General features: G+C 40.5%; 1 protein-coding gene and 2 long non-coding RNA genes across 5 annotated transcripts; all 3 read right to left on the bottom strand.

Annotated features, from left to right (window-relative positions):
• Positions 1 to 1,133: 1,133 nt before the first annotated feature.
• LOC120714291 lies at positions 1,134 to 1,692 on the bottom strand. The gene is made up of 2 exons (XR_005691393.1): positions 1,608 to 1,692; positions 1,134 to 1,410 (listed from the first exon to the last, which is right to left on the bottom strand). It is a non-coding gene; the product is annotated as an uncharacterized LOC120714291 (long non-coding RNA).
• Positions 1,693 to 11,477: 9,785 nt separating this feature from the next.
• On the bottom strand, positions 11,478 to 14,729 carry LOC120714290. Its single transcript, XR_005691392.1, has 2 exons — positions 14,055 to 14,729; positions 11,478 to 12,404 (listed from the first exon to the last, which is right to left on the bottom strand). It is a non-coding gene; the product is annotated as an uncharacterized LOC120714290 (long non-coding RNA).
• Positions 14,730 to 15,850: 1,121 nt separating this feature from the next.
• plgrkt (plasminogen receptor, C-terminal lysine transmembrane protein) lies at positions 15,851 to 22,524 on the bottom strand. 3 transcript variants are annotated; one of them, XM_040000426.1, is made up of 5 exons: positions 22,389 to 22,524; positions 21,980 to 22,076; positions 18,597 to 18,727; positions 18,371 to 18,480; positions 15,851 to 17,479 (listed from the first exon to the last, which is right to left on the bottom strand). In XM_040000426.1, the coding sequence occupies exons 2-5, from the start codon at positions 22,058 to 22,060 to the stop codon at positions 17,352 to 17,354; spliced, it is 450 nt and encodes a 149-aa protein (XP_039856360.1). In that variant the 5' UTR covers positions 22,061 to 22,076; positions 22,389 to 22,524; the 3' UTR covers positions 15,851 to 17,351. The 3 variants fall into 3 exon arrangements, with proteins under 3 accessions (XP_039856360.1, XP_039856362.1, XP_039856361.1); XM_040000428.1 differs by lacking the exon at positions 22,389 to 22,524 and adding an exon at positions 22,204 to 22,378; XM_040000427.1 differs by lacking the exon at positions 22,389 to 22,524 and adding an exon at positions 22,168 to 22,377.
• Positions 22,525 to 23,600: the final 1,076 nt, after the last annotated feature.

Below are 23,600 nucleotides of genomic sequence, written 5' to 3'. Positions count from 1 at the left end.
TTTTATGGACGCACAGTGTGAGCACTCAGGTCGTATCAGAGCATCGGGCGGTATAGTGTGAGACCCTGCATCGTGACCTACAAACTTATAACCCCTGCGAGTCAATCGTGCAGTTTGAAAATCGCACAGTGTATGTCCAGCTTTAGGTGTACTGTCGTCCGAGACTTGCATCGCAGTGTCGGCGTTTGTTTCCCTGTTGGCCATGCTTCTTGTTGTGGTCATCTGTTGTCTTCCGGTATTTTCTCCGTAAGCGACCTTTCCTCGACCAATGAGATAAGCGGTAATCTGAATTGTCATACTCGAATTGTCATAAGTGTGCTGTCAGCTCATTGGTCACAAAGCAGGAGAGGGGCTGGGAATTATGTTTTCCAACAAAGCGTTAATTCCATTAAAAGTTATAGACCACTTTTGATTATCACTGTATTACGGGACAAAGTGCGTCCCTTATTAGCTCAATACGGGACGTGTACTTTTGTTTCTAAATACGGGACGATTCCGGGGGTTTAAGTGTTAATTAAACCCCCGCGGAGCCATCATTTTACGTTTGGGACGATTGGCAACCCTAAGCACAAGGCTCGCATGCTGAGTGAAGCGGGAAAAAAGTGCGAGAGAGAGGGTGAGAGAAAGAACAAAAAAACCCACGGCTCGCGACAAGGAGCCGGCTCGCGTCGTTCACGTCAAAGAACCGGCTCTAAGAGCCATTTTGTTCGCGACCGACCCATCACTATCCTACAGCACGTGACATCAGGTGTGCCACATAATTTCTGACCTCTTCGACCATTTTCCAGAACATGGGACAAATAGCCACAATTGCTGACTTGCACATGTTAGACACTGTGGTAATGGATTGTCCTGAAAATCCAGTTCCTCTCCTGATGATAGAAACCCCTCTATGAAGAATCCCATTATGTTCTTCTCTCCCTTCCAAAGGAGGCCTGTCTCTGTTCCCAATTTCATCATGGTGTTCTGAGACTCTTTGACTAGGTCTTAGGTCTGAGATCCTGGATTCAGCAGGGTCTGATGCATCTCGATTTGAATTTTCCCATAGCTGATGTCTTTGAATCACAGAAGGCTGCTGCTGTATATTTTCAGGGTGAAGAATTTCACACACTTGGTTTAAACCGCTATTCTGATTATGCTGTCCTCTGCAGCTGCTGAAGCGGGGTTCAGGTATATGCTGATCTGGCAATGGTACCTCATGTTCCGCGTGTAAAATTTGGTTACCACAGCGAACTTCAGGTGCCTCGCATACAGTTTGGTCAGCAGTGGGTGAACGTTGGTCATCAAATCCCAACGTTTTTCTCATAATTTTGTGAGCATAAGTGCCCACAGTGCAAATCGCGCCCCAAACGGAGTTTGACATGTTTACAGATGATGAGTTCTCTATTGCTTTCCTTAATTCTTGCAGTACTGCGTTATAGCGCTTAAACAAGCTTTTAGCGTGTGTCATGCAACTCAAAGGTCTTGTTTAAGGATTTTTGAGGATCAAAGGGAAGCGTTCTATGTGTGACGTCACCAGGTTTGCGTGAACACGTGACGACGGCAACAATCTGATTACTGTGGAAACCAGTCGTGCATTTTTTCCGCAGTTTAAAACTGCTCGTGACTGTGGCGATTGAAAGACGTGATTTATTTATATTTGCTAACTAAAAGCGCAAGATTAATGAAAACTGTTTTCTACGTGCAGCCGTCCTAAATATATATATATATATTTTTTGACACTGTAATTTTTATTGATAGTTTTGTCACAGTTTAAACATAGACATGTATTGCATTACAGGAGAAATAACCATGCAAGCACACAGTCAAAACAAACAGAACTAAAGCGAACAAAAGGTGTGGGTGCCAATTCTAATCAACTACCGTATGCCTGCCTTTACTCCGCAGCATACATACTCCAGCTTATATACGTACTTTTATACGGGCATGCATCAATAGATATACAGAGTCATAGACCTTAAATGTTTTGTTCGTTCATTAATTTTCCTACGTGCCATATAATGTCCACTTCTCCCACTTAGCAATGAAAATATCTTCCTTTAATCTGAGAATGTAAGTCATTTTTTCCATTGCATAGATTTCTCCAACAATATTTAACCAGTCTTTTGAAGAAGGCGGATCCAGTTTGTACCAGTTTCTTGTTATAGCTTTCTTTGCAGCTATCAATAGGATTTTTGTCAAATACAAGTCGTCGTACAGAACATACTCTCTAATATTCCCAAGATATACAGTTTTAAAATTGTGTGGTAATTGATAGCCCAAGATATTGCCTATTACAAGAGTCACGTTCTTCCAAAAATTATGCAGTTTCAGGCACTCCCAAAACACGTGCGTATGGTGTGCTTCCATGTTACCACATCTTCTCCAGCATGGCAAACTGTCTTGAGTCTGTTTACTTTTGATTTTTGGTGTAATAAAAAATCGAGTAAGGTGTTTCCATCCAAATTCTCTCCAGCATCTTGAGTTGGTCGTTGTGTTCTGGGTTTCACACATATCTAACCATTCCTCAGTTGAGATATCAGTTTTTATTTCCTGCTCCCATTTCTTTTTTATGCATTCAGTTGATGTTGCCGTGTTCTCTCTTAGATTTTTATATAGTACAGAAATTTCCTTGAATTGGAGGCCCCTGTATGATTTAATTATACAATTCAGGATGCCATAAGACGTACGCAAACTTCGTACTTCCTTTGAAAAGTAGTCTCAGAGTTGCAGGTACCGGTAAAAATCGGTTTTCTGTAGACTATACCGATCTTTTAAATCTTGGAAACTCATCAAATGGCCATCTTTCATTACTGTACAAATCGCTGTTATTCCTTTTTGTTCCCACTTCCTGAATCCTGAGTCGTGAGCACTTGGTATATCACCAACAACATAGGCAGCCCAGTTTAACATCTTAACCTCCCTTTCCAACTTACTTTGTTTAACTAGGCCAAACCATATCTCTAGAGTGTGGGATGTTATAGGATCAAGGAAATGCTGTAAGGTTTTCTTAAGTTGCTCATTTCCAAGAAATGTCTGGACTGGGACATCCTGTACTTTTATTTCAATATCTTTCCATTTAGCATTAAAGTTCTGATCACACCACTTTATCGCCAGTCTGGTTTGGGCCGCATGGTAGTAATCTTTTAGATTAGGGAGTCCCACACCACCTTGCTTCCTAGATAGTTGTAATGTTGTGTATTTTATTCTAGGCCTTTTACCATTCCATACAAATCTAGAGATGAGCCTATCCCAGTCCTTGAATTTTTCCACTGGGATCTTAACTGGCAGAGATTGGAAAAGGTACAATAACCGTGGGAGGATACTCATTTTTATTGTTGTGATTCTTGCACTAAAGTCTAGTGTAAGAGTTGACCATCGGTTTAGATCGTGTTTAATCTGAGTGGTCAGTCTATCATAATTTGTTTTAAAAAGGTCACTCAATTGTTTAGTCACAGTTACACCCAAGTATTTCATTTGTTTTGCAGTTCAGTTCAGTTTAAACTTATTTTTAACCTCTTCGGATGGCAAATAGTTGAAAGCCAGTATCTGAGTTTTGGTCACATTAATTTTGTACCCCGAATGTTCAGCAAAGATACATTAAACATCGGAATTAAAGTTTGGTTTGGATTTTCTAGGTAGAGTATGATATCATCTGCAAATAAGCTGATGATGTGGTCTTCCCCTTTAATACTTATTCCTCTCACCTCCTCACTTTGTCGGATGGCCTGTGCCAGGGGTTCGATATATAGAGTGAAGAGAAGAGGTGAGAGGCAACAACCCTGACGGGTACCCCTCTCGAGAGAGATTTGCTCCGTTAAGCTGCCATTGATTCTAATTCGAGCCGTAGGAGATTGGTAAATAGATTTGATACACATCACAGCACACCGTCATTAAAACCAAACCTTTCAAGCACGGCATACAGGAAGTTCCAATCTACACTGTCGAAAGCCTTCTCTGCATCCAGGCTTACTAGGGCCGTACTGCCCTTTTTTGTTTGTATCGAATTAACTATCTGGAGGGTCCTTCTTATACTATCTTGAGTTCTACGTCCTGAGATAAAGCCAGTTTGGTCTTCATTAATTAAGTCTGTCATAATTGCTCCATATCGCTTAGCGATTATAGATGTGTATATTTTGTAGTCCACATTAAGAACCGATATGGGTCTGTAATTGTTACAATATTCGGTGTCTTTTCCCTCTTTAGGGATTACTGAGATAATCGCCTCTCTTCATGAGGGAGGGGTTACACCCTCCGCAAGGGTATGATTGAATGATGATTGAAGCATTGGTATCAACTCCTCCTTAAAGTTCTTGTACCACTCTGAGGGAAACCCATCGGCCCCCGGTGATTTATTAGCTTTAAGTCTTGAAATTGCTCTAGATATTTCTTCATGACTGATGGGGGCAGTCAGTTTGCTGTTTTGCTGCGTACCAATACGTGGTAAGTCTAGGGAGTTAAGAAAAGCAGTTTTCTCGTCTTTATTTGAGGAAAGTGCATGTTAAGCACTTTGGCATGCCGTTGGTTTTTAAATGTGCTCTATAAATAAAGATTGTTGTTGTTGTTGTTGAACATGGTTGTTTATACAAGTTTTCGTAATATTTCTTAAATGTTTCTTCTATTGCTTCCTGGCTGTACTGCAAGTTATTTGTAGATGGGTCTCTAATCTTGTGAATTGAATTAACAGCTTGCTGCTGTCTAAGACGCCGTGCTATCAGTCTAGCTTCCTTTGGGCCGTTCTCATAATAATCCTGTTTCAAAAATCTAAGTTTTTTTCCACTTCTTCAGTCAATATATTGTCAATTTCCTTTTTTAGTGTTTTGATTCTGTCTTGGAGCTGAACATTCCGAGTTGTTCGGTATAATATTTCTGTGTTTTTCAATTCCTCCACCTGGCTTAGGGTACAGGGCCTTCCTCATTTGGTGTTGTTTTGAAGTTATAGCAATAAGCTTCCCTCTGAGTACAGCTTTGAATGCACCCCAAAACACAGTTGGGCTAATTTCTTCAGTGGAATTTTCCTCTATGTATTGCTTTATATCTTTCTTGATTTGGTCTTTCGTTTCTTTTTTATTCAGACAGCTCAGATTTAACCTCCAACAGGTATTTCTACGCCTACTATTTAGATTTAGCTTTAAATGAATGGCACAATGATCAGAAATATCTGCCACTCCAATTGTGCATTCAGTTACTCTGTGTAGATCCCATCTGTTCATTAAGACATAGTCAATTCTTGAGTAAGTGTTGTGAGTCTTTTAGTAGTGTGTATACTCCTTATCCAGTGGGTGGTGTTCCCTCCATACATCTACCATTCCATGCTCCTTCATAAATGTATTAACCATTCTCGCCAGGCTGTTTTTGCTTCTATTTGTGCTTGTTGTATCAATTCTATGGTCGAATACCACATTAAAGTCTCCTGCACACAGCACAGTCCCTTCAGATTCTGACATGACTGTAGTAAGTAGAGTCTTCACATTTTGTTGGTTGCTCTCAGGGGGAATATAGAGATTGATTAGTGTCAACGCCTCCCCTTCTAGTTTACCTCTTACAATAATGTATCTCCCCTCACTGTCCCGAATTTCTTTAGAACATTCAAAATTAACTGAATTTTTAATAAGTATTGCTACCCCCTTTTTACGACTTTTCTTGCAAGTACTATAGTAAGAATTTCTGTACCCAAATTTCTTTAATTTATCATGCTCTTCCTGCGACAGATGTGTTTCCTATAGATATATTACATTGGCATTAAGCTTTCTCATTTTAAGTATCACTTTACTTCTTTTAATTGGGTTATTCATCCCATTGACATTCATTGACACCAGCGTTATATTCCTCATCTTTTCACTGTTAAGTTTTGCTTTATTTTTGGCTTATCACTATCATAGCATCCCACACTAACTCTAAGAACTTGGAACAAGATAACAAGAAACTTAAGAGAAACTGAAAATACGTATTTCTTACCCACAGCGACCCTGTGGTTCGTGGGGTATATCCCTTTCAGATTAGGGGCCCCTGTGAGATCCAACATAGGTTCCTTAAAAAAAAGAAAAAAAAAAGAAAACCTACCACTTTCCGGTCTACCTTGCCTTGAAAAGCAACAGAGTAATGAACCTTTAGTTTCTGAGTTCTACTGTTCAATCATTTCCACCAGATTCAAATGTTTGTATCCTCACTTATAAGTTCTCGGTGTTGGATCGCTGCCATCCCAATGCATTTTGCAGTCGCTCCTCCAGCATCGTGCTTTCCCCGCTCCGCTGCGGCACCTCCACCTGTATTCCTCTCCTCCTTAGCTCCTCCGCCGCCGCCCGGCCGCTGTCGTATGTCCTGACAGCCGCTCTCCCAGTGGATCCTGATTCTGGTCAGAGGCGTCTGGAAGCGAATTCCTCTCTCTTTTAAGGCTTTCTTAATTCCAGCGTATTCCTTCCTCTTTTGAACCACGTCGGCAGCGTAGTCATGATCAAAGAAAAGCTGCTTATCCTGATGTACAACTTTTTTCTTCCACGCTGCCTTCAGCACCATCTCCTTGGTTGAGAACTGAAGAAAATTAACCACCACCGATCGCGGAGGTTTTTCTGGTCCGGGTTTTGGCACCAGAGCTCTGTGCGCCCGCTGAATATTTAGAGCAGAATCCGGCGGGAGCGAAAGCTCAGCTCTCAACAAGTCCTCCACACACTGCAGCACAGAGTTTCCTTCAGAGCCCTCCTTTAGGCCAAAAATGCGAATGTTGTTCCGTCGGCTACGGCCTTCCAAGTCAGCCAGTTTCATCTGAATATTCCGTTGTTGCTGAAGCGACTGGATTAGAGCGTCTTTTGCAGGCCAAATTCCACCTTTCCATCTCTTCCAGTCTTTTCTCAGCTTCTTCGAGTCTGGTCTCATGGCTAGCTAGCTCATTCGCTGTTTCTGCCAGTTTTATATTAATGTCTTTCTTGAAGCTGTCGAATTCGTCCTTCATTTCTTGTGTGATGTCTTCCTTAAACGTGGCAAACTCGGTTTTAAACTCTGCTTTAAGTGAGTGAATTTCCTTAATGATGTCCTGGAAGTCTGCGTGAGGGTGGCTAGCTACATCTCCTTCCATCTGCTCGCCTTGCACGCTGTTCTCGGACATGTCTGCGTTGCCTCCTCTTGCCAGCTCCACTTGTTTCACAAAATCCTTAATGTTTTCCTTAATGGTTTCCTTAATGTCTTTTTGACCTTCTTCCACCTTCCATGGCATTTATTACACGGTTTAGCGGTGGAAAAATATTCGAATTCTGGTTCTCTTTCGAGTTTTGACCGGGAGCTGCAAGCTCATGCTGCCATCTTCCTTACGTCCCCCTAGTGGTCTCCGTCCTAAATATTTTTAAGTGACCTGCACGTCTTTTTGTACAGAACAAACAGATGTAGCGAAGCCGTAGCGTTGCTCAACCCGAGAATGATGATATGTGTTTGCGTGTAAACATAATAAGATTTGACCTTGGTGAGTTTTTCTATGACGTCACAGTAAAAGTTTCATATTTTTTTTATTGGCTGAGGACCAAAGTTGCTGAGAATTCAAGTAAACATCTTATGATGTGTTTTCCGTCTTCTAGTCTGATAGTAGACATATATTTCACTTAATTTAGTCTAAATTACACAGAGTGCTTTTATTAGTAGGCCATCAGATTTATTGGAAAACATATTTATCACTTCCACCTCTTCTTTAAGTCAAAGAGTTATTTTTATTGATGGCATGAAGTTGGCTTTAAAGTGAGTTGTAAGGTCTCGGGGTTGATATTGTTACAGCATCAACTTGATCACAAACTCACAACCGTTGAACTAAAACACAATGTAAATTCAATGAAATAGAAAGACGGGTGAAACAGAGACATAAAGTCATCGATATAACATGCAAAACATACTGGCCCATGCTTTGAGGCAGAAATAAACACCTTACAGATATTTTTAAGAACATTTGAACTTCTTCTGACTTAAATTTGTCTCTCCAGCTTCAGCTTGCCATGGTCATACCTCAGCATGGGCATGCATCTTCCTCAGGTGCACCAGTGGAACCAACATGCAGTACAATAGTTCCTACATGAGAATTTCCACAATAAATGTCCTAATGACATATAAAATATGCATAGTGCAAAACAAAATATGTTAACTAAATGTATGGCAGTAAAACTCCCACCAAATGACAAACCTATTGTGATTTCTGCCTAAACACATTATAGTAGGAACATGCTTACATTTTAGCATTTATTCTGCTTCTAGCAATAGCACAGTTTTGTGTACTGGCCTATCAAGATACGCTGGTTTGACAGTCCTTTTCCCATCCCTATCCAAAATTGAATCACAGAGAAAAAGCTTAACCATTCTAATACTTCCATCTACGCTTGGATATACCTCTGTTACTCTTGCCAGTTTCCACTTTTTCCTTGGAGAATTGTCTTCTTGAAGAATAACAATATCTTTCACCTTTGCACTCCTTTTGTCTTTTTGCCAGATCTGTCTCTGTTGAAGAGTGAGAAGATATTCCTTCTTCCACCTTGTCCAGAATTAATTGGCTAAAAACTAAACTTGGCGCCATCTCCTTCTCAAGTACAGGTCCCTGCTCACAAATTTGCCAGGAGCGGGTAGAATAATGCTGGCCTTCATCATGAGAATATGATTTGGTGTACGAGGCTCTAAATTTGGGTCATTTAGGTTCTCTACTACTACTAGGTGCTATTCACAATAGCCATAACTTCATAAAGACACGTTCTGAGTGAGGAAGTGTCAAGTCTCTTAGAAGTGTGATCTAGAATAGTCGTTAAAACACTTCTAATAGTCCTAATTTGCTTTCCCCAAAAACCTCCCATGTGGCTTGAAGAGGGGGTGTTCAGAACAAACTTACATCTGCATTGTTTCAACTGTTCTCTGTCAAAATCCGTCAGTGCATTCAAAAGCTCTCCATCCATCCATTTTTCCTTTTTTTCAGGGTCGCGGGGGGCGATGGAGCCTATCCCAGCTGTCATAGGGCGAGAGGTGGGGTACACCCTGGACAGGTCGCCAGTCTAACACACAGGGATGGACAACCATTCGCACCCACAGGCAATTTAGATTTTTCAATTAACCTATCCCTACAAACTGCATGTCTTTGGACAGTGGGAGGAAGCCGGAGTACCCGGAGATAACCCATGCAAACACGGTTGGAATTGAACTCAGGACCTTCTTGCTGTGAGGCAGCAGTGCTAACCACCGTGCCACCGTGCTGCCCTCAAAAGCTCTCCCTTAGCACCAAAATAATTTAGTACCTTGGTCACACCTGATTACATGTCCACAAATAGAAATAAAACAACATGATGCATTCATAAAATGATCAGTTGTAAGGTCATCCAACATTTCATTATGTATTGCTCTAGAACACATACATGTACAAAGAAGACCATACCTTTTAAGTTCTTTTCTACCCTCTTTTACATAAAAAGGTCCAAAACAGTCAATGCCACAGTAGGAGAATGGGGGTGTTGTTTCCATTCTATCCTCTGGTAAATCTGACCTCCCATGATCTTGACTATGTCTCCTGTACTTTGTGCAGGTTGTGCACTTGTAGATGTGAGAAGCAACTGAATCGCTGCATCCTGTAATGCATACTCTATTGGAGCGCAGCTCAGTGACAGTTATTCCTCTTCCTTGGTGCTGCACATTTTCGTGGTACTGTTTAATAAGTAAACACAACATGACTTGATTTGGGGATAATGGCAGGATGTTTGATATAAGGGTGTAGAGTTGCTCTTGTCCTCCCACCCTAAGTACTCCCTGCTCATCAACAAATGGACTTAGGCTGTAGAGCTTGTGTGTCTTAACCTTCAGTAAAATGTCCTTTCCTCGAGTCAAGTCCTTGATTTCTTTGTTCTGTTCTGTTCTTAAATAACTACATTTTCCGTAGCCTGTCACACCAGCGTCTGAAAAATGGTGTAGTTCACACTGCCTGTGTTTGCAGGTAAGACACGTCTTTGAACTTTCACCTTTGACAAGTTTTGAAGATCTAGGATTCCCACAGTGACAGTGTTGATCTGAGAGTGGCTCGTCCCATTCTACTTTCTCTTGGCATAACTGTTGCAGGATTTGTTTTCCTCTTAGGATGAAGGCTGCCACAAATCCCAGTGGGTCGTACACTGATGCTATTGTGCACAGAATTCCTCTTCTTGTCATTGGGCGCTCTTTTACAGTTACTCTGAACTAAAACTCATCAGAAGAAATGCACCACTGAACACCAAGTGGTCTTTACATCAATAGATCTAAGTCCCTAATACTTTCAGCACTCTCTTCTCCCGACAGTGACTTTATCAGATTTTCACAGTTTGGTATGAACTTTGTCTAATCTTAGTTTACCCTTGCTACACAATTCTCTTGCCTCTTTCACTAGTTTTATTGCTTCAGCTTCTGATATAACACTTACAAGTCCATCATCTACATAAAAGTTCCTTTGAATGAACCTCACTGTGTTTGGAGTGAACTTTTCCTCACATTGCGTGGCTAGATGATTTAAACCAAAGTTGAAAATCTTAGGCCTTAATGTAGGGTCCAGTAGGTGGCAGTGTTGACCAAAGAATGCTTAATTTCACTGTGGTCTCAGTTTTTAACCCTCCTGTTGTGTTGTTTCTGTGGTACAGCAAGGATATCCCTGAGTCAGTTTGTTTAGCCATCCAGAAGTGTCAGAACCCAAAAAATTCCAGTAAACTTTGCTGATATCTTATTATCAACTTCATTACTGCCCACAGGAACAGGACAGTTCACAACACCTGCGTTCTTGCACTTTACACGTCAGGTCAATAGAATACGGTGTGTGTGTGTGTGTGTGTGTGTGTGTGTGTGTGTGTGTGTGTGTGTGTGTGTGTGTGTGTGTGTGTGTTGGTGAAATATGTCTCACAGTTGCAAAGACAGATGTAGTTTTAGACCCTTTCAGCCTCCACTTTGACTGCCAGGTCAAACCATTTTCATTTTATATGCTGGTTACACTTTTTAATCCAAGCAGAAATTTTGTATAAGAAAGGTCCTTTTAACAATTTTCTTTTTACATTTTAAAACTTGAAATCAGGTCAATTCATCACAATGGGAAGGTTAAAGCTTTTCACACATTAACATCTGTCACTTTCATTTAAAAAAAACTGGAGCTAGCAATGTTACTACTGTTGACCTTGTAACATTTATCATTTCAAACATACCACAAGTCTGAAAGCATAACTGATAGGCAAGCATAAGATTAACTAAATGATACGTCACCTACTGTGTGGACTGCAGGTGTGTTGTTCTGTGACGTCACTGTAAATGTTTCCAGTTTTAAAGTCTTAGGCTTTTTCTGTGTGGTTTCTGCACTCCCACAGGTCAAACATGCCAGTTAGGAGAAAAAAGGAGAGCATAAGGATGAATGGGGCAAGAAGCTTAATTATTGCTACCAAGAAGCAGAAGACAAAACTGAAGTAAAAGGATTCTGTGAAGGTAAAGGAATCAAATCAAATCCATTCATTTCATTGAGAATTCAAATTTATTTATGTGGCTTTGAATGCAAACAACAGCTGCCTGTCTCTAATACTGTAAGGTAGTCCCTACAGTATTAGAGACAGGCCAGCAATCTGATGATCCCCTATGAGCAAGCACTTGGCAACTGTGGGGAGGAAAAACTCCCCGTTGGGAAGAAACCTCCAGCAGAACCAGGCTCAGGAAGGAGCAGCCTTCTGCCGTGACTGGCTGGGTTTTCAACTGTTGTTTGCATGACTGAGATGGTAAGTGCCTAATTAACCCCATTATACCCCAATTATTAGTTATTTCCCTATTAAAATCGTCATAGTCCAGTTAGAGCCAAATAAAGTTGGCACTGACATTAGGTTGTCTTCACCTTTTCCATTTCCATAGAGGAAAATTAAAGGTATTGTGTTAAAAATGAAAGTAAATAAATTAATATAGCTTGAATTTTGTTGACCAAGAACAATAAAATGCAAAGGCAAACGCAAATACATCCTACAGCACGTGACATCAGGTGTGCCACATAATTTCTGACCTCTTCGACCATTTTCCAGAACATGGGACGAATAGCCACAATTGCTGACTTGTACATGTTAGACACTGTGGTAATGGATTGTCCTGAAAATCCAGTTCCTCTCCTGATGATAGAAACCCCTCTATGAGGAATCCCATTATGTTCTTCTCTCCCTTCCAAAGGAGGCCTGTCTCTGTTCCCAATTTCATCATGGTGTTCTGAGACTCTTTGACTAGGTCTTAGGTCTGGGATCCTGGATTCAGCAGGGGTCTGATGCATCTCGATTTGAATTTTCCCATAGCTGATGTCTTTGAATCACAGAAGGCTGCTGCTGTATATTTTCAGGGTGAAGAATTTCACACACTTGGTTTAAACCGCTATTCTGATTATGCTGTCCTCTGCAGCTGCTGAAGCGGGGTTCAGGTATATGCTGATCTGGCAATGGTACCTCATGTGCTTGCTCATAGGGGATCATCAGATTGCTGGCCTTGTCTCTAATACTGTAGGGACTACCTTACAGTTGTCTCTAATACTGTAGGGACTACCTTACAGTATTAGAGACAGGCCAGCAATCTGATGATCCCCTATGAGCAAGCACTTGGCAACTGTGGGGAGGAAAAACTCCCCGTTGGGAAGAAACCTCCAGCAGAACCAGGCTCAGGAAGGAGCAGCCTTCTGCCGTGACTGGCTGGGTTTTCAACTGTTGTTTGCATGACTGAGATGGTAAGAGCCTAATTAACCCCATTATACCCCAATTATTAGTTATTTCCCTATTAAAATCGTCATAGTCCAGTTAGAGCCAAATAAAGTTGGCACTGACATTAGGTTGTCTTCACCTTTTCCATTTCCATAGAGGAAAATTAAAGGTATTGTGCTAAAAATGAAAGTAAATAAATTAATATAGCTTGAATTTTGTTGACCAAGAACAATAAAATGCAAAGGCAAACGCAAATACAGTCATGCAAACAACAGTTGAAAACCCAGCCAGTCACGGCAGAAGGCTGCTCCTTCCTGAGCCTGGTTCTGCTGGAGGTTTCTTCCCAACGGGGAGTTTTTCCTCCCCACAGTTGCCAAGTGCTTGCTCATGGGGGATCATCAGATTGCTGGCCTTGTCTCTAATACTGTAGGGTGGTCCCTACAACTGTAGGGTAGTCCCTACAGTATTGGAGACAACTGTAGGGTAGTCCCTACAGTATTAGAGACAACTGTAGGGTGGTCCCTACAGTATTAGAGACAAGGCCAGCAATCTGATGATCCCCTATGAGCAAGCACTTGGCAACTGTGGGGAGGAAAAACTCCCCGTTGGGAAGAAACCTCCAGCAGAGCCAGGCTCAGGAAGGAGCAGCCTTCTGCCGTGACTGGCTGGGTTTTCAACTGTTGTTTGCATGACTGAGATGGTAAGAGCCTAATTAACCCCATTATACCCCAATTATTAGTTATTTCCCTATTAAAATCGTCATAGTCCAGTTAGAGCCAAATAAAGTTGGCACTGACATTAGGTTGTCTTCACCTTTTCCATTTCCATAGAGGAAAATTAAAGGTATTGTGCTAAAAATGAAAGTAAATAACTTAATATAGCTTGAATTTTGTTGACCAAGAACAATAAAATGCAAAGGCAAACGCAAATACATCCTACAGCACGTGACATCAGGTGTGCCACATAATTTCTGACCTCTTCGACCATTTTCCAGAACATGGGACGAATAGCCACAATTGCTAACTTGCACATGTTAGACACTGTGGTAATGGATTGTCCTAAAAATCCAGTTCCTTTCCTGATGATAGAAACCCCTCTATGAGGAATCCCATTATGTTCTTCTCTCCCTTCCAAGGGAGGCCTGTCTCTGTTCCCAATTTCATCATGGTATTCTGAGACTCTTTGGCTGGGTCTTGGGTCTGGGATCCTGGATTCAGCGGGGTCTGATGCATCTCGATTTGAATTTTCCCATAGCTGATGTCTTTGAATCACAGAAGGCTGCTGCTGTATATGTTCAGGGTGAAGAATTTCACACACTTGGTTTAAACCGCTATTCTGATTATGCTGTCCTCTGCAGCTGCTGAAGCGGGGTTCAGGTATATGCTGATCTGGCAATGGTACCTCATGTTCCGCGTGTAAAATTTGGTTACCACAGCGAACTTCAGGTGCCTCGCATACAGTTTGGTCAGCAGTGGGTGAACGTTGGTCATCAAATCCCAACGTTTTTCTCATAATTTTGTGAGCATAGGTGCCCACAGTGCAAATCGCGCCCCAAGCGGAGTTTGACATGTTTACAGATGACGAGTTCTCTATTGCTTTCCTTAATTCTTGCAGTATTGTACGATTGAAAGACGTGATTTGTTTATATTTGCTAACTACACGCGCAAGATTAATGAAGGCTGTTTTCTACGTGCGGCCGTCCTAAAGGTAAACTGTGTTGAAGCACCTCTATTTATAGACTCATGTGGCAGAGATGGTGACGTCAACCGTCACGGGAGACTGTGACGTGCGGTCGACCGTCACGTCACAGTCTCCCCTTTGAGAAGATCAAAGAATAGCTCCGTGTCATTCCGCGCATGCTCAGATCATGCGTATTGAAATGAACGGGATATTTATTTATTCATTTTAAATACCTTGCTATATAACAAAGGCGACTGCGCACTCAAAGGACGAGGAGAGTTCAAAATAGGGCTGTTCGATATAACGACACATATGGATGACGATATGAAAAAGTCTATCGCTTCATATTACGGCAATATTTTTTCATGGTTTTTATGGCTGTATCCCAATTCAGGGTCTGCAGCCTTAAAGTACGCGGCTTCAATGGTCCTCAAGGGCCGCGTACTCAAAGACCGCTAAGGCCGGAAGTGCGAGGCTTGTGAAATGGGACGGTCCAGCCTCCGTCGCGCTGCCCAGGTTGCCTAGCAACCATGATAGCTGGAAACGTGTGGTTGACAGAAATTAAGGAGAACATATTTTGTTCGTTTGTTTGTTTCTACATGAGCTTTGTGTGATTTAATAAGTATCTGAGGCAGAGACCACAGGACTGTAAAACATGATTGTTGCATGCTTGCATATTTCTGAAAACATCTTAGTGGTGTGGCAGCCATGGGTTGAGCCAGCCCTGCAAACCCTGTGGATGGACGATGCAGTGGACAGTGGGAGGAAGCATCCTAAAGCTCTTTTTGCAGACCAGCCTGTGTGATTCTCCACTCGCCGACCAGAAAAGACAAACGGCGGGTCTCAGTTGCAGCACTACATCATGCAGGTAGCTGTTCAGGAGACACTTGTGCAGCAAGCCTGGCTCAGACACAGGTTCCTGAAAGCTCCCCGTCTGCACCTGTGCCTTCAACTGTTTCGGCTTGTCCTGCTTGTGCCGCCTCCTCTCCTTCTTCTTGGTAGACATCAAGTGTTGCCACACAGATATTATGTGGAGGATGCAGCAGGCCCCCACAACTTTGGGAGGAAACAGAGGCCGACCCTCAAGGGCTCACAAGAAGATGGAGTGCCAGCGTGTTTTGAGGATGCACAAAGTAGGATCTTTAATATTTCTGGCCTTTGCTGAGCTCTGGCTCTGCTAGTTTCACTGTTTCTCTGTCGGGGAATCCTCTCACACTCAAACTGTGAAATATGCTCCACTCCAGTCCACTGAATGGCTGTGGAAAATATGAAAGAGGACATAACTTTACACATTAACTTCTAACAATTTAAGCCCAAAGAGTCATCCTGAGAAATGTCATTTAATATGCAGCATTTCATTATCACGTTAAAAAACAAACAAACCCCACATACTGCTTAAGTTGCTGCTCTTTGAGATTAAAAGATCTCATTACATTAACAGAAATACTGACATCCCTGCTCTACAGCTTTGCATTCAGGGGGTGTCCTTGTCACAAAGATCAATTCAGACACTGAAATCTTTTCAATTTTCTTTTTTTATTAATTTAAAATTTTTTCCAGATGTCAAACACAAAGTATAGATATCAGCACCTTGGAATCTACTGTGATGGCTTAAAAAAGTTGGAGGTCCAACAGCTTTGTATTGAAGCTCCCTCACACCTACAATTAAAATTTTAGTGTTGAAAATAATACATTTTATGTCAATACAAATGTCTGAGAATCTTTACCAATAATGCACCATTACATTTTGATCACTTCAGCTGTTGGTTATCGGCAACTGCAAAAGTTACCAGCCTGGCAGAGGGCATTTCATCAAAACAAAGCTTCTTAGAAAGTAACACGTCTATGACCTGGATAGAAAAGAACCACAGACTGAATACAAAGGATGGATTGTAGCCACTGAAATGAGAAAGAAAGGGCAAGCCTTTGCTGTTCCAGGACAGCAGGAGCTGAATGTAAAGGAGAAAAAGTGGAGGGTTTGGATGCTACGTCCATCTTTTGCATACAGTCTATCATCTAAACAGAGAGGCAAGTGACCTGCAACAGTCATCAGTGTTTCAGGAGCTTTTTAAAGGCGACGTATTACACATAAGAGCCAGATAAAATGAGCTGTTATGAAGAGTGTTTAAGAGAATTTCTGCTCTGCACTGGTCTAATTGCAGCTTTGACCAAAGTCAACAATCATTGTCTTACCACTTTGTTCAATCATCATCATTACATTCATGAACCAGGCTTATAGCAGCTGGTATTCTTGTTCATCTAAATACAACAAAACCCCCCAGAGAGATAACATAAACTGATTAATATTACTATCAATTTCCCTTCAAGTCCATCATACATAATCAAAGCAAACCCTGGAAAATAACAACCTAAAGAAAACACCGATGATATAACTGCAATTGTGCAATATTTAGAGACAAGTTATCTGCTGTGGTCACACAATGCTCTTATAACACTGTAATAAAACTTAACTCATGGATCAACATGTGGCATACACCAATCAGGCATAACATTATGACCACTAGCAAAGTGAGTAACACTGATTCAGACTATTCAACACGGAGGCCACACCTGGCATCTTGGTGCCAGATATCATGTGATGGGTCAGGGCCGCTTTGGCAGCAAAAGGGCAACCAACACAGTGTTAGTTAGGTAGTCATAATGTAATGCCCGATTGGTGTATCTGAAAGACTGAAATGAGACAGAATAAAGAGCCTTTCGTTCAATAAAGGTCAACCTGACAGAGAGAAATAGCAGAGCCTTAAAATTTTCCATGATAGAGGACGTTTGTTCTATAAATTATTACATTATTTCTCCAAGAAGGAGCTGAGGCCGCTTTTACCTTAATGCTACATAAAGTATAGTTGTGTATCGTTTAGGGAGTGGGTATGTTTTGGACAGCTAAACCTGAGGTTTCTTTGTGAGCCACTTCCCCGTCTTTGCGGTTTGTTGAAAACGAAATGTACAGTGGCTGCAGCTCCTCTCTGGAACCACGCTGTTAGACAATAACTAATTACATTATTTCTCCAAGAAGGCGCTGAGGCTGCTTTTAGCACGGCGGGCCTTCTCTATGCTCTCAAAGGTTGGAGTCCCTTGAGGTAACTGTAGACGGTCATTTTCAGTCTCCATGATATTCTCAGCTTCCCCTAAAGACATCATGAAAAACACATTTAATGGGTATAATTAGTGACTGCAATCTTTTTTAAAAATGTCATTAATGAATAACTAAACACAATATTTGTTAAACATTTAGATGCATTATTTGGTAAACAGTAAGGTCCATTTGGACAGAGACTTTCTTTTTTAGCATTTTGGTTCTGTTCATTACCACAATTAATTTTAAATATAACAACTTTAAATATAATTAACTCAGATCCAGTTGAAGTGCCGACTGTCAGCCTTAATTCAGTGGGTTGAACAAAAAGATTGCACAAAAATGTGAGAACTAAAATGCAATCCCATCATTTCAGGACATCAAAAGTAACTGGACAAATAAAATAAAATGTATTCATTTGAATCGTGCTAATGCAAGCGCCACACCTCAAATCAACTCCAGGGCTTCTATCTGCTTAATTGATAATGACATAACAAAGGAAGTGCCCACACCTGCCCATGAAATAGCCTTTCAGTCAAATGTCCAATTACTTTTTGTCCCTTTAAAAAGCGGGGGGCACATGTTAAGGGGCCGGAACTCCAAAACCTTCATCCGATTTGAATGTGGATTTTCTCATATGAAAGCTGGGCGTCTACACATTATATAGATGCCCATCATAGCGGAAAGTGGAAATTGTTTTGGTAAACAGACACTATTCACGTATTTAAATATATATATGGACCTAACTGTATATTAGAGCCTGTGTTTTCTGGATATAGTGAGTCTGTGTTCTGCTGTTCAAAGTAAAATAATCCTCTAAAACCAAAGCAAAGAATCACTATATAATGCTTGATAAGGATTTATTTACCCGTCTGTGCACCCTCTTTTTAAATGTTAAACGGGTTTCCTTAAGATGATGATGCCTGTAAGTGTGTAGCTTTACCTCTCATACGATTAATAAGCGTTCCATAGGCGCTGTCCATCTGGTAGGCAAATATGAAACTGAGAGGTATGATGGGAGCCAGCATGCCTGGGTTCTTTCTTTTAATAGCTCTAAAGAAAAATGATGATAAACAGAAGACAATGTTTAACTGCAAAGATAAAAGCACAACACAGAGATGAATCTGTGTGTGTTTGTGTCAGATCTTTGTGAGGTGTTAGAATCTCACCCTGCAGTTAGTCCCACTGTGGCCACCGCAAAGAAACTGCCAAAGTATTTCAGAAACTCTCTGGACCAGGCGATCTGCATCGCCATCTGCCGCTCTCTCATCTGGTTCTGCATCAGAATCTGGCGCTCCATCTGGGCACATGCACGCGCGCACACAGACACACAAAATTAAGAAGAAATGATGAAATAAAATTTTCCCTGCTTGGTAAGATTTCATTTTCAGTTATAATCAATTTCAGTCAATTACTGTTGATCAGAGCTGTAATAATCATCTGATTCATCAGTTAATTGTTTTATGAGAGTACAGACAGTTTAAAAGAGATCTCCATAAGCACCAAAGGCTTAGTACTTTTTAAAAAAAGCCCCTAAAAACTTGTAGGAAGTGTACATTACGTGAACAGAGATGTGATTAGTTGGGAGCACAGACTGAACTTCTATGTATGCTTGAGAAGTTTCTTTGGAATTTTTTTTAAGTCATGAAACTAAACCCTGGAATCCACTGCTGTAAACATGCCAACTACAAACACTACGCTCTAGGGAAGGAGGAAGTGACAAACTTTTCATCTCCACAATCTGGGTGTTTCGTACTCCTGACATCGACTCTTGGCTGTATACTCTTTAGGTTCAATGGAAATGACAGGAGTGACTTCTATAACTGACAGTGTTTGTTCTTTTAAAGCCAGCATCCGCTGAAACAAACTAGTGAGTAATCTGAGCACACTTAAGGGTGTCCCCCTTTAATGGCACATGTTGTGAATGAGTGAAGAATGCAATTATGAAAAGAAAGCATTTCCCGCTCCTCCACACCATGTGTATGAGCTGCAGGAACGGGAAATGGGGTGACACGTTCGCTGAAAGGTCAGCTTTCATGACGGCTTCATCTGGGTCACAAAAAAGGAAGTAAATGGAAGATAGAGGATGTTAAATTTGAATAAACTATCCTGAAACTCACTCCAGCATCTAAGTACATAGATGCTGCAGGGTCTCCATCTTATAAAAAATGAAGCAGTTCAATATGCCCATATACACAAATACGTAACATAAGTAAAGATCACTGCACATCTTTGCTCAGCCACCAGTTTCACATTATTAGTTAGTTTGTCTCCAAAGCACTCAACCTGAAATGGCCCTCTGATGTACTCATTCCTAATCATGTCCTTCATGGTCACTCCAAACAAAAAAATCTTAACATCTTCAACTCTGTCACCTCCAGTTTTCCAAACCACACATCATAGCATCTTAAAAACCTTTCCTTTCAGTCTGCAACTATCCATCACAAATTACCGCTGACACTCGTCTCCATCCACTGTTACTTTGGATGGTTGGATGCTATTTGAACTCATCCACTTTCACTGCCTCTGCTCCTTCAATATTCTGCCCATCTCCCTCTCATTTTTGTGCTGATGCCAAATGACTCATGAGTGTTTATAATAATGAACACTTATAACAACAATAATAATGATAATGTGTCATCTACATTAAAGACTTCAGGGTCTTTGTATAACATTCTTTACCATTTTCTGTTTCTACAGGCTGTTTGTATGGGATAGCTACGAACCCATAAGTGATAAATTAGCCCTATTAGTGTAGATGTGCAATTCAAAACTAGACAAACATATCTGCTGGTGGGAATATCAAAAGGAAAAGATTTGGTTTTGGCAAGCTCAGACAAGCAGCAGACTGTGACTCTGGGACAGGACTGGAAAAAGCAGAAATGAACCGACCCACTCTGAAGGTGACATTTGTGAAGGGTGCAAGTATGAACACAAAGCGGGACACTAACTTGAAAACAGATGCACACAAATCATCATGATCTACACATTGGAAGAAGGAAAAGAAACAGATGTAACATGTGAGAAAGAAAAGCAGAGCAAATACATGCGGGAAATATGTGCAGCAGGTATTCCTGATGAATACAAAATATTTCATGTTAGGGGTTTTTTTTGTGGATTAGGGTTTTTTTTTTTTTTTTACATGTTTGCAAACTTTGACTTTTGGGCACTCTGTATGCTCTCATGCTTTTAAAAATGATTTGTCCAAAATTGGATATGGAGTAATGTTCCTAAATGCACTAGTAAATCCACAAAGAAAGGACTCAAGGACCTGAGGCGCCTAACCAATGCTAAGATTTCAATTCTATTGAAATATTGCCAGGGGATTGAAAATAGGCATTTAAAAAAAGCATCTTACAGTTACAGTAATTTGGAAAGATTTCAGAAAGCTTTGACCCTCTTTGACTCCATCTTTCCAAAGAAAGTTCCTCCTGCTTAAGACAGCAATATGAACATCTGAGCCCAGTGGTGTATTTCCACAGAAGAATTTCTTTCTTTTGTGACTAAAAATTCCCCCCTCCTTTTTTCCCCCCCCAATTTGTCGGTGTTTGGGTTTTCCAATTTCACGTAAATAAGATCTACTTTCTTTTCTTTTTTATGGAAGTCACTATAATGCTCTGATGTCAGTAGATATTTGCATCAGTTTTTTTTCCTTGAAAGAAAACAAACCTCCCTATTATAAATCCATTTTGATGGCACCAATTCCTCATTCCTAGGAAGTCCATTCTCAAAATATGTGTACCGTACATATGAGCAGCCACAGGAGATTTTTGAAACTGTATCAGGCACCGAACTAGACCACATGTTAGAATATGTATCCCCACCTTCCAGAACTGCTTTACAGACTTGGATCCACATCTTACTAACACACTATAAGAGCTAGAAAAATGAGAAGAGTGAGGTTAAAGCTGAGTGTATGCTCACCCCAGTCCAGAAGCCATAGCATGATCTTCACCAGGGTAACAAACCTTTTTTTCTACCTGTGCAAGTTTCCTCTTTAAGTAGAATCACAGTGGTACCTGCTGTGAAATCACTTTGGGCTGGTTTTTGACTTTGGTGTGTAGTAATACTTAAACACTAAAAGAAAGATGGTATGCGTGTCGTCATTAGGATAGGGATTTGTGTCAGTGTGTGGGACATGAAAGGAAGTAACGCACAGTGATCACACTACTCAGACAATGAGCAGTGTAGTTAATTACCTCCTCCAGAGAGTAACTAAGTAGTGGGTCTAAATGGATTTGGGTGTAGTCATAGAGATTAAAAATGTTTGCAGACCTACAGTTGCTGTGGATGTCTCCTGTACTCATGGAGCTGATACAAAAATAATGCAAATAAACAAGTGCACAATTTAAACTTAGTCCGACATCATTTCAGCATCTGCAACTAGTACAATTTCAAAGTATGAAGGTAAAACCTTTTGGTGGGAAGGTTTGGGGCAATTTTATGTGTTAAAAATAATTAAAAATCTGCTTTTTTTTTTTTTTGCTTTTTCACTGAAAGATGTCACAGCAGAGGTCAGAGGTGATGTGCGAGTGGGTGCACTTTCACTCACCTGCAGCCGTGCATTCGTTAGCATGAATTCTTGTTGCTTTTTTAAATTGTCATCCATGGATTTGGACAGCAGGACACCCATGGCTGCGTTGGCGTTTCTGTGAATTAAACACGCAGTCATTCAAACGTGCTGCTCTGCTCTCATCACAACAGCAAACAAAATTCCAGAGTCGGGCTTAGAAAAGCCACCTGCTTCAAACTGGATTTGTTTCAGCATGTAGTGACCTCTTCAGTCCTTCAGTGTCTCTTCACTTCAGCTTTAGCTTTAAGCCTCAACTCATTTTAAGCTTTCCCGTTAAGTTAGCGAATAACAACACGACTACTGTCTTTAACCTAAATGAAACTGTTGTCCGTATAAACTTTTATATTTCATAACAAGTTGGAGAACTTAAAATAAAAGCTTTACATACCCCAAACACTTTGAAGACTTAAGCTAAATGCTGGGGAAAGGACTCCGGGGTGGATCGTCAAAATAAAAGCTACGGGCACTGCCTTTTTAGCGGAAGGAAATGACGTCTTACTTCCGGCTAATCTAAATGGTTTTTTTGTTTTGTTTTATTCATTCATTTATTTGCATTCGAAATATAAAGAGTAAGTTGAATGAAATGAAAATAATAATTAATAAAACATAAATAATAGAAAACAACAACAACAAAGACTGCAATACAATTAAAACACACAGGAAATAGTTTTTATAGCTTTTCATTTCAGTTTTCATTTTAGTCACATTTGTAAAACACTTATTTTAAAACAAACACAAAAGCAAGTTGACAAGATCAACCAAAACAAAACAAATCTATGATGATTTTGTCAAAGTATAGGAAGGGACAGAATGATTACTTGAAGGCTAAAGTGACTTAGATGGTGTAGTTTGGCTCCCTCTATTGGTTCTCATGGGTCACTTAAATAGTAGCGTTACACGTTGACTCGTTGAATGAATGGCTTGATTTAAGATACGTAAACTCCGGGTGGTGGAGAGTTTTTATTAAAGCAATAATAATAATAATAATACTAATAATAATAGTAATAATATAGCAGCCTAGTAGTCTCTTAAAACCTTTGGATTGAATGGTAACTGGGTTAATTATACAAGGGTTTTACTTCAGATAGCTTTGTTTTAATCATAGACAGTATAGTTTTAATCTTGAATGATCATCAATGGAAGACCATTCAAGATTCAATGAAAATTATACATATATTAATGCATATGACACCAATTTGTAAGCTAAATATTTAACAGTGTGGATGGTGGATACATGACCAGCAGAGAGAGGGACTGACTTTCAAAATGAATTCCTGTCAGTTTTATTTATTCTTGTATTTGAATAACGGAGTAGCATTAATTTAGCACTAGTAGTGATATAGTTTGAGATATACTGCGGTGGACTTTGATGAATTCTGAAACTTCTTCTCTCCTGAAAGTGAAACAGAAGTTAAACTGCCAGATGAAATTTCATCTAGTCACGGCTGGAGTTTTTGGACTTTGAACCACCTGAGCCATCAGGTGTGACATGATCCTACCATGAATTTGCGGGAAAAATAGCATCCCATGCTTGTTCTTCTTCAGTTTTTCCCCTCTGAATTCATGAATCAAAAGCAAAATGAACTGGACTTATGTGATA

This window comes from Simochromis diagramma, unplaced genomic scaffold (genome assembly GCF_900408965.1).
Source record: "Simochromis diagramma unplaced genomic scaffold, fSimDia1.1 OVJJ01000596.1, whole genome shotgun sequence".
NCBI classification, from domain to species: domain Eukaryota; kingdom Metazoa; phylum Chordata; class Actinopteri; order Cichliformes; family Cichlidae; genus Simochromis; species Simochromis diagramma.
This window is presented reverse-complemented; position numbering and strand designations above follow the sequence as displayed.